The sequence below is a fragment of the Anas platyrhynchos genome, chromosome 2, assembly GCF_047663525.1.
Source record: "Anas platyrhynchos isolate ZD024472 breed Pekin duck chromosome 2, IASCAAS_PekinDuck_T2T, whole genome shotgun sequence".
NCBI classification, from domain to species: domain Eukaryota; kingdom Metazoa; phylum Chordata; class Aves; order Anseriformes; family Anatidae; genus Anas; species Anas platyrhynchos.
The window spans coordinates 157,843,173-157,859,204 of NC_092588.1; the positions used below are offsets into that span (position 1 = coordinate 157,843,173).

The 16,032-nt window shown below is 43.2% G+C and overlaps 2 protein-coding genes across 4 annotated transcripts in view; one reads left to right on the forward strand and one right to left on the reverse strand.

Annotated features, from left to right (window-relative positions):
• The window catches only part of ALS2CL (ALS2 C-terminal like), a 59,542-nt gene extending 51,262 nt beyond the window's left edge, over window positions 1–8,280 (reverse strand). Inside the window, exon 1 of the mRNA XM_072033918.1 lies at window positions 8,018–8,280. The gene's annotated coding sequence lies outside the window, so the exon portion shown is untranslated. The remainder of the gene's footprint in view (window positions 1–8,017) is intronic.
• The window catches only part of TMIE (transmembrane inner ear), a 31,145-nt gene that overhangs the window by 4,107 nt on the left and 11,006 nt on the right, over window positions 1–16,032 (forward strand). For 2 of the 3 annotated variants that reach the window (XM_072033938.1, XM_072033940.1), the window contains exon 2: window positions 5,040–5,157. In XM_072033938.1, the coding sequence (XP_071890039.1) occupies window positions 5,040–5,157 (118 nt within the window). The remainder of the gene's footprint in view (window positions 1–5,039; window positions 5,158–16,032) is intronic. The other variant, XM_072033939.1, reaches the window with a different exon arrangement.

Here is a 16,032-nt window from a genome sequence, read left to right on the forward strand (position 1 = left end):
CAGCCTTAGCTTAGCCTCAGTCAGATCTGAGCTAATCACTATAGGCTCCACTATTAATTGCTAAAGAGAAATAAATACTAATTTATTCATCACTTCTCAGTAGGATGCCTCAATGAGGTGGATGGCTTTATGTGAGTGCTGCTTTCTCATAGCCATACCAAAACCCTGGAAAAATTAGCTGAGACCTAACTATTGTACTGCACATTTTTAAGCTCCTAAGTAAGGGCAGATGCATTTACTTCAGAGGGAGAGATTTAGCCTGAAATGCAAGACACAAATATACGTGTATTTATGTCTACTGGCATCAACAAGTGACGCCAGCTGTTGTGGGATATGCAGCTGACACAGTCAGAGGCTAAGGAGCTATTCCACCGTCCTGCAAGAGACACCCAAACCAATGGTCTGGCTTTGGGCTAATATTCATAATTGGTGTTGGCTAGGAGCTGGATTCACCAGCAGTCTAATCTTATTTTGTGCTGCCTGTTTTTTTATCTGCTGCTCCAGATAGTGCAGGTCTTCCATCAAAGTAACATGGAATATTTACCAAGGTCTCCATCATCTCCTTTACGTTTAAATTCAGGCTGGAAGTTTCTTTTTGCTGTAATGTCTTTATACACTCTTTCAGCACAGAACATCCTTGGAGCTTAGTTTACTTGTAACCCTTCATTTACTTGTTTCTGCTCATTTCTTTTTCTTTCTGGAGCCTCAGCTTTTTCATATTCCCATAAATAGTGCCGAGATACCTATGTGGTACCAACATCATGGTGAGGTGTTTGCATAATTTTCTTTTATATTTTCTCATCTACTTGCCCCAAAGCCTCTCCCTGATCATAATAATTACCTGAGCATTTCCTAACACCCTCCTGCACCTAAAGACAAAGCCTGATAGCTCTTGCAGGAGTTTTCTTTACTGCCTCCAGTCTTCTGGAATCTTTAATTCATTGCAGCTGCCTTGTGTAGAAAAAGCCATGCTGTTATCCTTCATACCAAGTATAACCTCTTCATCCATCCATACATCTTCCAGTTCTGGAATGCACTGGCACAAATTCACCCTCAACAGAGCTGCAAGGACCAGCTTCAGGTTTTTGGTATTTTTTTCTCCTTAGGGGTGTGTAAGAATTGCCCTGCCCCACAGTTTCATTTCTGTGCTGTTTCAGCCTCCTTATATCTTTTCCTTTTGTCCCTGATCCAATCACTGTTACCTTGACATTTATTGCCAAGCACAAATCAGTAACTCCAAATCCTGACATTTATTCCCATGCACAAATCAGCACCTCCAAATCTTGACATATATTGCTAGGCACAAACCCACAGCTCCAATTTCCTGCAGCTACTAAGAATTGCTTTCATTAATATATTATTCTTCTTGATGTACATTTCTCTTAGCTTTTGGAGATGACTCGTGGGCCAGCATTGCACCTTACGACCAACTGAAACATTTGGACCCCTTCCTTGGTTAGGACGTGTAGCAATGCAGACTCAGCCCTCAGCTACAAGTCCCTGTGCATGCCCACAGGCAGTTGCTCATCAGATGAGCTTCTATCTGATGATTAATTAAGCTGTGGTAGCTTGACCACTATGCTACAGTAACTTCACTCCATGTTTCTGTCCTGGCATTCTCAACCCTCACTCTATGAACATGAAGAAGAGATGAAGAGCTGCAGTGATTAAACCAAAGCATCTGCATGAATGGCCAGGACCCAGCAGCAGCCTTGCTTCCTGCCTTTTCCCCTTGCACTCCTGTCTTAAAATATTTAAGATATTTTCTGCTTTATGTATTGGTTCACATCAAAAGCTTTTGTGAAAGCAAGGAAAGTGGCAGAGATCTTCAACCCTGCTTTTTCTTCTCCCCTCCAACACAAATTGTCTCACTGAAAGATGCTGTCCCATAGCCACAGCTCCTTCCAGAAATGGCCATAAGTTGATGGCAAGTGCTTCAGAGCTCCTGATCCACACTGTGATCTTGAGAACATCTTTTAATTGCCCCTGTCTCAGCTAATTTACTTTGAATTGGAAATATTGCTTTGGCTCTGTAAACGTGATGCATTAAGTGCTTTGAGGTCCCCAGAGCAAAAAGACCAATACTGCAAGGCTTGGCAGGCAAAAGCAGCAAGGACCTCTGGTCCCACAGCTCCGTGCTTAATGCTGTCAGTGCAGACTAGCTTCAGTTTGCTGATTCCGATTACAATTACTCTGCTGCATGAGTCTGTCCCATGCAGAAGTCACACAGGGAGGCGAACACATCCTATTCTTGATGCTCTTGCTGGAGATGAGCACAGAAGGCAGTAATTAGGACTCAAAGCCTGTGTGCACTGCAGAAAACTGGTGCCACCACTTCCAATCTGTGGTGCTGAGCATGGGTTCTTGTTCCCTCAGAGGGCAAAGTCACACTGAGTAGTGCACAGGAAAAAGAGAAAAAATCTATGATTTGAGATTCAGATTGAGGCTACCCTAGAGGTTAACCCCAGGATCAGTAGCAAGGAAAGCCAGAGACAGCAGGAAATAAACTCAGATCGCTGGGGTCAGCAATCTAAATTTATTAGGTCATTGTTGGTCTAACTTCCAATTATTATTCTGAACCTAAATTGTTGCCCTGATTGCTCTCCCAGGATTGCTGTTTACTGTGGCTTCTTTGATTTATTTTCAGTGTTACTGAATGCTTTGTAAGCAGCATACAGAATCCTTATGGTTGAAAAAGGATTTACTTTTTTTTTTCCAGGGGTGACTGTCACAGATTCCTATTCGACTGTTCCAGACAGGACCACACCACCCCAGTCAGATATCCTTTCTCCCTTCGTTTAGCTGTAGCAGTTCTGGGTTTTGAGTGCTGGATGCTCCATGCCCAGCACTAGAAGAGAAGTTTGGCAGTCACAAACTGCAGCGAGGCAAGGCCACGTGGTGCTGAGTGGCTTGGAAGAGCCAAGCTCAGACAGCAACCCTATCCACCACGGATGGGTTCTGAATAGGATCCTCTGGGATACAAAGCACTCCGAAGCATCCTTCATTAGGAAAAGACTGAATTATGGTTTATGTTGCATAAATAGGCAAGTAATTGGAGAGCAGCCCCAGCTCTCTGGTATCCATTACAGCTGTGTTTTAACAGCACTTTCTTGGGCTGGAAAGGGGAGGGCACTGCAGGGAGTCAGATGTGTGTTTAGGAGGGTTTCTCTTTTTTTTTTTTTTCCTGTTTGGTTTTCAGAAACAAAGTGTTTTCAGCTTATATCAAAAGGCTGTTGCCAACTCAGATCAGATTCTACATTCAGACATAAGCCAATATAGGTGTTTTGCTAACACCTGCTTCTGAAAGGTCGCTAGCAGGTTTTAACTCTGACTTGCCGCAACACAGAACATCATAACAAAGTTCACTGGCAGTGAGGGCTTGTGAACCTCTGATCTTCTGAGCCATCAGATAAGAGAATAAATGCTTCTTGCTGATGTGTGTGAACCTAATACATCACCACTGCACTGAGACCTCCAGAGTTGGTCTTGACAACCCATCTGATGTAACATTTATCCTCTTAACACACCCATGAAATATACTTATCCCCATTTCAGAGGAGGGGAACCAAGGCACAGAAAAACTCAGGACTGTGTCTGCAATGAGACTTATCTATATCATTTGTCAACACCTAGCTTCTATGGAAGCCATCAGGTCCTTGTCCTGTTTCCATCTAAATGGGGAAGGGCATTCAAGAAAGATTTTCTCGTGGACTCACAGCACAATTTAATGGCATTTACACATTTAACATGTTCAAGTAACACAAAGACTCTTAACAAATACAGCTGAGCTAACTTCCTTGATGCAAACAGCTGATTGTTTACTCCTGATGTGTATAATTTATATACTATAAATGTATTTAATATGAAGATCCCTGCTCTTAGCTTTAGTCTCATCTCTTTGGTGCTGCCTGTTTTGTTTAATCTCCCTGTGGTATGTTCACCTACCTCCATCAAATCAATCTCTAATACTCCCGGAGCTGTGGGAATCTGAGCTCTACCAATCCGTAGCCTCTAGTCCAGACCAGCCCTGTTTGGAACACTTCATGCTTGTATTGCATGAAATCTAACATCTCTGCTTGATGAGGCTAACTTTAAATGGTTAAAGCAATGTGCTTGTATCCCCAGCACTTAAATGCAGCTCAAATAGCCATCTATTTCAGCTCTGCTGTTTGTACAATTAAAGCATATGCTGTAGGATTTTCTGCCTGTGCTGCCCTTCATGGGTCCATCAACCTCTCATTCCCCACTGATAATGCAGTTAGGGCCCTATAGCAGGGATTTAACTAAAGCGTCCTTCCTCAGCTTATAAAAGGGCCCTAGTACCTGCTCCTGTATCAAATTCACATGGCATCTGCCTTCAAAATATCTCAAGGCAAAAATCCTGTTATAAGAGGGGAAGCTGAAGCACCGAGTGATGTTATAACACAAATCAGAGAGTGCAAGGTGTGGACACAAGGGCTAAGGAGCAAGGCAGCATCCCACCCCTAGAGGTCCAGCTGCTTGGGACAGCCCAGCAAAGGCTGAGCTCCACCCTGTAGGAGCTGCTTTAACCCTAAGCTCAAGTGCTTGGTCCCTGCCTGAGCTACAGCCTTGCTTGTGCCTGGCCATGGCTCTGCTCCAGCGCTAGGGTCACACCTGGTGACCAGAGGTCTCTCCTCACCCTAGCCTGCCCCGTTACAAATAACTTTATGTTATTATTAATTTTATGTTGTTCTTCACAGCTAAGCCTCAAAAAAGCCTTTTAAGACTATAAAAGATCTCCTCCTGACCCAAGGAGCTGAACTTTTTAGGAAAAAAGCGGGACTTGACAAAGCAAGTCTTTTTGCTGTTATTTCCTAACCACAAAAACTGACAACACCTGAGATATTTCAAAACAACAAAAGCTTTAGACACAACCTCTAGAGAAGTCTCCATTCCCTGAAGATATCTGAATTATTGTAAGCCCGGAGGACAAGGGCTCACCAGCTCCTCTCGGTGGCATTTTTCCCCTTGCCAACCTTAAGCCATTTTTCTCTTTTTTTTCCCCTTCTCTTTCCCAGGCCACCACAGAACCCCCCAAAAAGAAGCCGGACCCTGTCACTTCGGAGACGGTGGTGATCTGGGGGCTGCGCCTCTGGCAGGTGATTGGTATCTTTGCCATCTTTGTCCTGGCAGTCAGTAAGTGGCAATTCTCTGCCTTGCACCCACCGCAGCAACACCCTACCTGGGACCAGGCTCTGAGCCAGCCCGAGGAGGGACACAGAAGGCACGGGCTGAGGCTCTGCGGTGCCTGGCAGCACCGAGGGTATTTTGTTGGCTTCCTCCTCCCCCAGGAAGGGAGAGGCAGATGAGGTGGTTGAGGGAACCACAAGCCAGCCGCAGCAGCTCCACCCTGTAATGCATTAGCTGGTGGCATCCCAGAACAAAAGAGAAACTGTAGGACCGTGCCACACGTGGGACTTTTGTCAGCTGCAGTACCGCATTCAGGCTCAAATACATCTTACAGATGTGGTCTTGCCCTGTCTTACCTAGATAAGCCATATATGACCTCTTGTGGTGCTGTCCCACATGCTAAGATAAGAAACCCCAAGGGGTCTGTGGTCACAGCCAGACCTAGCATTAGGGTACTTAAATGCTATCCCAGCTGTCCAGACTCCCCATCTGATTTCAGAAGGGTTTTCAAGACCTAAAGAAGTCCTTTTTGGATCCAGTCATCAGGAAGCCACCGACTCAGACCTGGTGGATGCAGTAGGATCAGGTGCCCTCCTAGCACACTTGGAGGGGCTGTTTGGGTGCAGCTGATTCCCCACCTGAAAGTCTTCATCCACCTTCATCCCCAGGCAGCTCATCCTTGGGGAACAATATTTAAACCATCCTCACTGTGCACTGCTGCCATAAGTCTGATTATGAGAATATCATTTAGGGCAGGCCCATAACCCTATTAAGTTCAAAGGAAATATCTTCTGCTCTCTCCCTGAGTCAACTTTAGAATCACACACACACACACAAAATAGATTAATTGGATATAAATAAAAATCGATAGACCCACTTTGATTTCCCCATCTTCTTATCACCCTCTAGTCATTTGCAAAGAGTTTAATTCATTTCCAGCCTCTTTCCAGGAAAGGACATGATCCTGGGCAACCTGCTCTCAGTGGCCCTGCTTGAACAAGGGTTTGGGACTAGGCGGCCTCCAGGGATCCCATCCAACCTCAGTCTATGAAATGAAGTTACACTGACTCATCTAGAAGTCCCTTGCACCTGCTCTTTGCCCTGTTAGGAACAGACATCCAGAGCCTGTCCCTAGCCCTCAAGGTAAACCCAGTCAGCTCAGAGGTTGCCTCAAATCCTTGTCTGCTCCAGGAAGGATGTCACCTAGCCACTCGGGCTTAGACACACCTAGATCTTCCAGGCATTTATGTATTTTTTACTGCCTTCTCCATGTTCTGGCTTATGGAGCTAATGGCTTGTTAAAATTAATTTCATAGGTCTAACATTGAAGCATTATGCAGGAGGACAACCTTGAGTGCCTCAGCTTTCTGCATAACTTCTGCTTTCACTCCTCATAAGCGATGAGCACACTCCAAAACAAGGCAGCCACGTGCAAGCTGCCAGCAGGGAATGGGCTTGCTGGGCAATCTCTAAAAGCACAGCAGTGCAGAAAACTAATAGCTAGTACTCCCTGCTAGGTTTTCATTTGCTGCTAGAACTGCTGCTGGTGCTACCTCTAGATGTGGTGCTGATTTAAATCTGATTGCTCTGCGGTGTGTGTGTTGTTTCTGCTGATACGGGGTAAAGTCACTTGCTGTCACAGCCTCCTCTCTGGCTGCTGCAGCAGTCCTTTCCCGAGAGCCTTCCTGTCATGTTCCCATGCAGTTTAAACCACAGCAACCATACAGCTTAAACCAGCCTTTTCCTCTCTTTCGTTTTCCCCTTATTGCCCCTTCTGGGCTAGCACCACACCCTGCACCTAGCCTCCAGGATAAGCACTCCCATATTTTACCTCTTAATCAATAAGCTTATGCTAATTCCTCGCATGCCACAACACCCTTGGCAAACAATCTCAAGAAACTCTACAGAGGAGAGTAAACATAGCCAGGTGACTCCATGCACCACCTGAAATAAGCACCAAATTCACAATGCAAGTATGCTTGCAATAGGGTTTATTTATGCGCTTTCCTTTTGTTTAGGTGTGTTACCTTGTCACAAATATTTCACCCAGTAGGTCTGATGACTTCGTTGTTTGTTAGAAATTGGTTTACATATCACAGGGTTATTTAGGGTTACTAAAAACAGAAGAGTGGTAAGCCATCAGAAGGTGCACCACTTACAGTAAAGAAACTCAGTTTTCTTTTGTTACCTAAAATTCTCTGTAGCAAGAAGCAAAGGCCCCTGTAAATTGAACTGATCTAGTGACAGCCCAGAAGCAAAACTTATTACAGAAAACACTGTACAAAGAACGTTACGGGATAGGTACTTCATGTGTTGATAGCAGTGGATAGTGAGAAGTTAAAATCCTTTTAAGGATCTACATCTAGACAAAAACAGGTTGTGTGTAATTCCGTAAAATACCATCTGCTTTAAGGGTTGAGATCAAGCTAATACACATAGGTAGTTCAGAGATAAAAAAGAAAAAAAAAGTCTGTTACATCAGCCTGCTACAGACATATTACTAAGAAGTGGAAAAGTATTTCCTAGGAAATTGGAGGGTTTTGGCTTGCTGAGCCTCAGAGTGACAAAAAGATTAAGTACATGACAACATAGATGGGAGACAGTCTATGGTACTACTCTTCTAGTACTACTATTCCTCTAGTACAACCTTTTTATTTGAAGAACCCTCTTCTTTCAATGAGCAGAGTGGATCTGAGAACAGCTGTACCAGCTTAAGCTATGTATTCAGCCAACTTTATGATAAAAAATAAGCATTATATGAAGAAAGCAACTATTAAAAAGCAACTATTAACCAAGTCCCTCATCCAAATCAAAACGTTCAAATTTAACACCACCAGATTGACTGAATCCCATAGCCAGTTCTCACCAGTTTCTTGGATCTTGCTCCAGCAACATCTTCCTGCTCCTGAGCCTTGCGATCCCCAAAGCAGTGGTGGTTCCCCAGCTTGACCAGCACAGCTCCAAATCTCAACAGCAGGCACAGGTTTTTCTAGAAGCAAGCTCTTGAAAGCCACCTTGGTATCAGTCCAGAAAGCTAAGTAATATTACTCTTTTCCCATGGGACAAGAGCTTGAAAGGGTTCTAGGTAAATTCCTTTTTTTTTTTCTTCTGGTTGTAGAGACCACAACCCTCTCTCTCATAGCACTAAAAAAAAGAGGCCAATTTCCAGGCCTTTTCAGGGCCTGGGCATGATCCCATTGGCTAACAACCTGACCTCGTTATCAAAGCTTTAAGGCCTTACAGGTGTGTCTACTTTATCATTTTAATTTAGATGAGGAGGTGACCTGAGATGTTTTTGATATTCCTACCTTCCTCACTCTGAGTGGTCATAGAGCACTCATGCTGGATTCCTTTTGGTTGAAATAGAAAGAGAAGACAGTTGATCCTGCAAGATACAGTCCCGGATGTACATCATAATTCCAAAGGACACCCAGAAAACCAGGCTACAACTTCTGCACAGCCACAATCCCAAAGTGCAACGAGTTTGGGTGCAGGTCCTCCGTGCTCTCCCACCCCCCCAAGCCTGCTTCTGCTGAGCAATAGGGCTTGCAAATACAGATATGATCCAGGTGTTGCTTCCAGCTCTTGCTCTTAGCAACTTCCACAAGATGGCGTCATCACACAATAAAAGGCAGGGAAAAAAAAAAAAAAGTAAAAAAAGCCAAATTCAAGACCTTTTTACATTTCCTTATTTAATGAAAAGAATAAGGCACCTTCTTATACTGTTAACACACACCACTGAAAAGAGCAGCAGGTCGCTAAGGAGGTCGTCTAACTCATAACAAGATTTTTAGGGAGTTACAAAGCAAATAGGATGCCTCCTAACTCTACTTATTTGAGACCAGGACAGCCAGAGCATTTGCACACCTGGTAGCAGGAGGCTTTTCTGCCTCTCCCGCAGCAGCTCATAGCCAGCTTTCTTAGATGCTTTAAGAAAGCATCCTCCAGGCTCCTCCTGAGACCCATTCCTCTCCATCTTTGCTTCTGTTCTGTGATAGGGTACAGGTCGTGGCACAAAAACAAACTAATCAACAAAATCTTTGGGAGTATAGAAGCCCATGGTAGAAAATATAACTTCATAGTATGTGCAGAACATCAGTCAGGTGTTGTTGGAAATATAACCCTCAAGAATATGTTTTTTGATCATTGTACAATTCTTTTTCATCTATTAAAATAATAGGAATGCTAAGGTTTTTTTTTTGCTGTAACTGAAGAATGCTCATGAACGCTTATTTTTAAATTAAGCAGCTCCTCTAAAGGAAAATCTGGAGAGGGCAGAAGAAAAAGAAAACCTCTGTTACCAGACAGAGCAAGTTAACTCACTGTTGCTCTTCTTTCCCCAGATTTTATCTCAGTCATTTTGTCCTTTGTTAAAGAAAACTATCCCCCTTAGATATTTTAATCAGGTAGACAAGGCAGACCATTAGGCTGGGAAATCTCCTGCCAGCGTCCCTTGAAATAAACCCTTATCAGGACTGTCTCTTCACACCTAGCAATGTTCAGCTGCTCTGGATGGCTTCTCTCAGTGCTGGTTGATAAGGAAGGAGGCCCTGGCGAGCAGGAGCACTTGGCAGAGACTGTGGTTGCATCTGGTTCTCTCTTTCTCAGAGAGGCCTTGATAAGACAACAGTGGACAACAGAGATGGGATTAGCTATTAGGACTTGATTCACTCAGGAGCTTTGTTATCTAGTTGCTCTATCTGGCGTTTCATTTTCTTTTTGTGAAGAGCTGTAAATGGGGAACTGAGGCCCAACACTGATAGGATGGAATTGACTCATAATCTCTGAATCTCGCACAGCCTGTTTCATCCACAGAGATCAAAGACTCTGCACCAAAAGTCCTATCCTGGACCTGGGCAGCACCTCTCGGGAAAGGGCATGAAGAGGGTGGTGGGAGCAGGCAGAGTACTATGAAGAGGGAGGAGGTCTCTGCTCCCACCCAGAGTCCAATTTCATCTGTGCCATGCCTGCCCAATGTAGAAAAATCAACCAGAGGAATTTCAGGTACCCCAGACAGGAAGACACCCCCATTCGTTATCATTTTGTAAACTAGATGATCTTCAGAGCTCCCTTCCAACCTCGTCCAGTCTGTGATTCTGTGACCATGCCAGGGAACTGCTGAGCTAAGCCGGTGGTGCACATTAGATCATTCTGCGTCCACGAGTAGGGGGGATCTTTAATTAACAGAAGATTATTCAGTGCTGGTGGTTTAGTGGCACTGGAACAGCTCTGGGGCCATGGAAATGGGTTTGCTCACTGCACATAGAATGGTTTGGGTTGGAAGAGAACTTATTTCCAATCCCCCTGCCACGGGAAGGGACATCCTACATATAGTCCACAGCAGGTCTAGCACTACTGGAAAATTAATCGTATATGGACTAGGAGGGACAAAGTAGTGGGCTAAAGCAGAAGCTGATTGCAAAAGTAGGAGGCTCAGTTCTGATCCCTTTTTCCCCTATCTCTGTCCTACCAGAAGCACTTTCCCATTCTCATTCATGCCAGTCAAATGGGGAAGTGTAGCCCCGGCCACAAACATCAGTAATTTCTCTCCTGACATATAAATTCAGACATGAAAGCTCAAAGAAGCTTGTTTGCTATCAGGGAGGCTCACATTGGACAAATGTGTTCCCAGTAATCAAGTATTATTTAACGCGTACCAACAAAGCTGTTGAACATCTTGAATGCAATTAACCAAGAGCAGTTTAATTTGAAGTGCTAGAGGTTTTATTTACCAACTTGCTGTGGGTGTTGAAGTATAAATGCCAGAAAAAAAGATTTACACAATTAAATAACCATTACTTTTTGGATAGCAAAACTGTCCAGATGTTTCCATTAATGTGCAGAATTTGCAGTGAGGCGCAGATAATTTAGGCTGGCTAAGGGATGCTTCACATGGTGCTTTTTGCAAGAGGCTTTAGCCATCTATCTACTAAATGCTGCCTCACTAACAGCCCAGTATATGAGAAAATCTCATCAGGGTGCATGGAATACTCTGTGCAGAGATGGATGCAAGGGCAAGAATAGCGTCCTCAACCACAGAACATGACTTAGGACGAGGGATGGCTCTTGCATGTGCCTATGCTGTAGCCCAAGTCCCCAGACATCATGACGCCAGCATATGTAGCTCAAGCCAAGTACAAAAAAGGAGCGATTAAGAGAAAGTCTTTTACAAAGAAAGGACCATTTTTATGCCCTCCAATGATCAACAAATATTATTTATTGTTGATTATTTTGATAATAAACTATACTGTTCTTGTTTGTACAGTACTGTTACCTTAAACTTCCATTACCATGCACACAGACACATGTATATATGCTCAAGTCTTCTACAAGATTTATTTGTGACCCAAATCAGCTAAAATATTGGAGATATCATTGCCTGAGGATGGTTTCCTTTAAATGTGAGAGCTGTCAGGTCACATGGAAAGGGCTGTGTATGCAATCTGCAAGGGGAAGGAGGGGTCCTTGGACAACATCAAGACTCCCAAACAGCTTCTCCCCACGGGTGTCCCCACCAGGTGGGATCCTGACCAGCTACCTCATCCTCTCTTCTGCTCTGCGACCTCAGTTGCAATGGGATTGGGAAGTGTAGATTTGTGTCTGAGGACTGTGGAGTCACGGATGTGGACTGCGAAGAGAGGCTGCACTGCTGTTCTGCACAGTGCACGAGGCTCAGGTGTGCTGTGCTTGAGATCTGCACCGGACGAGCGTCACTTGCGAATGGCTTTATGGAGCTGAAAATGAAAGGTTGATTTTCTGCCTTCCTGGGCAAAACTCATTTGCCACTCGATTATGCCTTCAAGTTCTGATTCATTATTACTATTGTTATTTCAACAGACAATCATAATTCTAACTGCCACTTGCTCTTCACGTGTAATTTCATGCCTAATCCCCCAGCCGGGTGCTTTCTCCACCCAGTGCAGAAAACAGGCATAAGCCACCTTCTCATGCAAAATCCAACTAATACATGTCTAAAGAACAATAAATACTTCACAGATTCCCTGAGCAAGGTAAACAACAGCCCACATCCTTGATCCTCAGTTGTTGTAAATGAATGGAGGTAACAGCGATGTTACATTTCAATTATGAATTGAAATCTCTGTATGTCCTGTGCACTGTGCATAATGTGTTTCACTGTGTGAAATCTGTGTATATCATTGGCACTACATGAGGTCTAGGGGTATACACGGGTCTGAGATGCAGAGATTAGATCTCAATCTGGTTTTTATCTGCCCAAATTACAAGATTAACTGTGGGTGTTGGGACCCTGGGTTTTATTGCTTGCTCTAGTTTGGCGGAAAAGTCAGACCCAGATGATTATGTTTTCAATAAATGCCCGAAAAGAGGCATTTTGCCTTATTAGACAAAGGAATCATCCTTAGATCTTGCCTCACACAGCTGCGGTGCTGGTTCCTTGTGACAGCTCCTCTCCTTGCATGGAGGCAATGGAGAGGGACCAGTCCCACATCTCCCACCCCCTGCAAGGGTAAATCCCATCCCTGATCTAGGTCTTGATGGTGGGAAAAGAAGGTTGGAGAGCGCTCCACCTTAGCCTCAGGAGCTATTGCACCAAGCATGCATGACCCCAAGAAATACAGAGAAAGCATAAGGAATCAGAAGATTTTTAAAATTAGGGCTTGTGTAATTAACAGCTCAGAGTGCTACCCAAAACATCTAATGCGGATTTTTTCTACTAGATCTCATCTCATGCACCCAGAGACACCTTCAGGGCAGGTGTCTAGACTGACCAGATGAGAGAACAAGCAGGAATTGATCTGTTTTTGATTTCTCCCTAAGGATGAGATGACCTGTGCCCTACAGTGCCCTGGGATCTACAGGGATGCTCCACAGAGCTCCTGGTGGTGACTAGCTTTTGTGGCCCACACAATGTTGTGAGGCCCCCACAAAATCTGAGAAATCTAACTAAGACCAAAATTTCCCAAGGAAACACTTGTTTCAATGAAAGGTCCAACCTTAACCCAAATTTTTCACCAGTGAGCTCAAAATAGATACAAAACAGTTGCTGTTAAATCCATCACCCTTGCAAGAAGACCAGAGAATCAAAAAGGATGTGGAAGGAGCTATGGAGGGAGTTTGATGATTTCATTCAGACAAAATCCCACGAATGCAGGTGGAAGTAAGGATCTACGGTTGGAAGCAAGGAATATAGACCATATCTACAGAATAAACAGACAGTGACTGAATGATGATCAGCAAAACTTAGTAGCTAATATAGCCAGAGGAAAGCAAAAAGCTAAAGCAGTTCAGGATAATACTTCATCAATGAGATATTTAAATGTATTTGCAGGGTCGATGACAAGTAAGAAGGTGATTTCACCTCTAACTGCTGTCCTGTCAGGGTGCTTCTGCCTATGCGTTAAAACTTTTTCTGAAAGAATAAATAAATAAATAAAAATGCAAAATAAATAAGTAAAATCCTCACCTCTGTTTGATGCTTGGAGAAAGGTCTTCAAACAAGAATCTCACCGAGCACGGTCTGTTTAGCTTGTTGGAAAGAAGATCAAAAGGCCACTTAATTGCAGCATTGAAGGACTTCAGAAGGAATAAAAGTATTAAAAGTACTTTTAGTCTAGTGGATAGAGCAAGAGCAGGGTCTGGAAATTAAAACCAGGTCAATTCAAATGAGAATTTGAGAAATAAATGTGTCAGGGAAGGCGATTAAGTATTGCCACACTCTCCACCCTTTAACAGCTCTCCCTGGAGTAGGGTGGGATTCAGTCCAACACGAGTTATTTCACTCAGGCATTAATTAAACCTCGCAGCTTGTGATGTACAGAGGGGTCAGCTGATGTGACCCCATGGTGTGGACAGACCCCTCATTTCCAGACACCAGGGAAAATATCCTGTGCAGAGGTGTAGTTAAGCTTGATGGCTGTGCAAATATTGAAGCAGCCCCTGTCCCTTTCAACAGTTCTGTCAGCATCTCCTTAGGGCCTTTTGCAGAGGTGGACATATTTAAAAATGCTTTGCATGAAGTCACATCGGCACAACTGAGTCTGCAGTCTAGCTCTCCTTCTTCATTCACCCCTATTTTTGCTTGCTAGGAAATCAGTACATTAATCCAAGTACTACATTTTCCTTGAAGGAACAGCCACAGAGTAGAATAAAATACAAGGTTAAGAAGGATCTTGAAGAGGCACTTAATCCATCCTTAATCCAGACTCCAAGTCTGGCATTTTTGCCATCCATATGTCTGTCTCCCCCCTCTGGAAGAGAACAGATCCCAAATCCCCATTGCCACAACCTGACTCCCAGGCTGAGCCGAGACAGGCTGCACGTACGTGCCCTGTAAGCAGCTGAACATCCCTTAGAAGGAAAGCCACTTTCTTCTGGAGCTGAGCCTGGGGAACCTCCTCTTGAGCACCAGAAGCTCAGCAGGAGCTCTGGTAGCAGCAGAGCTCCTTTAAATGAGGTAATTCAGGTACCAGAAGCACTCAGGGTGGGCCAGTCTACAAGCAGCCACCCAAGCATTAATTTTCTTTAAGAGTTCAGTAGCCCTCATGAATTCACATTATCACAATTACCCTGTTAGTAACACTTCTGTGAGTAGCTTGGACTGCCAAAATATGGTAGCTCTTTCCTTAAAGCACCATCTTAGTCATATAGTAAGCAACTCTTTAGCCTTCTCAAAGAGCATTTAAATAAGAGTGCTGCAGTTAAGTTGCCATTGAATACATCTGCATTAATTGCTTTCATTATTAACAATGGAATGGCTGCCTAATTAACTCACGGTAGCACAGGCTACTTTGCTAAATGTTAATTAAATGCTTCATTGGCAGGCTATATTTTTTCAGCTTCAAAGAGAACAAACCCACTGTGTATTACAGCCAATTTCCAACTAATTTATGAAATTGTTCACTTCTCAGTCATAGCTTTGCTAACATACTAGGCTAGACAGTCTCTGGAAAAGACATTTAATTTACATCTTTCTTAATTCCTGGGAGAATTGAGTTTTGTTGTTGTAGTTTTTGATTTTTGAATTTACTCTCTAGCTAAATTGGAAGGAACTTTGTTTCAGTTGATAGCTAAATTCACTTAAGGAAGAGAAAAGAGACAACAGAGTAACTTAGCCATGTGGATGTTTGTTTTAAGACATTAAAGCTTCTTTCAGTCTTTTGTATATACCGTTAGTCTGTTTAATTATGAAGCAAAATATTTTAGCTTAAGCTAGCAAGAGTGAACGTGCAGTCATCATTTAACGATGACAGGAATCTAATTATTCATGGCAGGAACTATACATTTAATACTTGCTTTGTGCCTGTACTTCAGATGACGTTTTAAAATTATAGCTTTTGAGGGCCGTTTTTCAGCTCTTCCAAACTGAATAGCAGTAGATATTACAAAGACATTGACCCTTGTCAAATTTAAAGAAAATATGGTAAAAGTCCAGAAAGGAACAAGTTTCAGTTTCTCATTATTTCTCCAGTCAGAGTTCTTTAATATTTGTTGAAGAAAGTAAAAAAATAAAATAAAAAAAAAAATAATAAAAAAACACTATATTTATTTTGTCATCATGGATGGAAAAAAGTTGATTCCTTTAAAACAACCATTTCATAAAGCACTACAAAGTGCTCGTTGCCTTCTTGAAAAATTACATTTCTTATGATCAGGGTGGTAGAAGCAATGAAAAATAGTTTGATATGTTGTCAGCTTGAACCTTCAGGGTGGAAAGAACATTGTGTGCAGAATCAGACCAGGCTTTTTAATTTAAAACATAATTGTTCCTTCAAAAATAAAAATAAGTGGCTGAATTCAGCCATGTGTGTCAGATAACTGAAAAGGAAGGGGAGGGTGGAGAGATGGGAAAATGATTTTTAGCAGATGAAAAGCAAAGCAATCCACAGCATGTTGCTGCAAAAG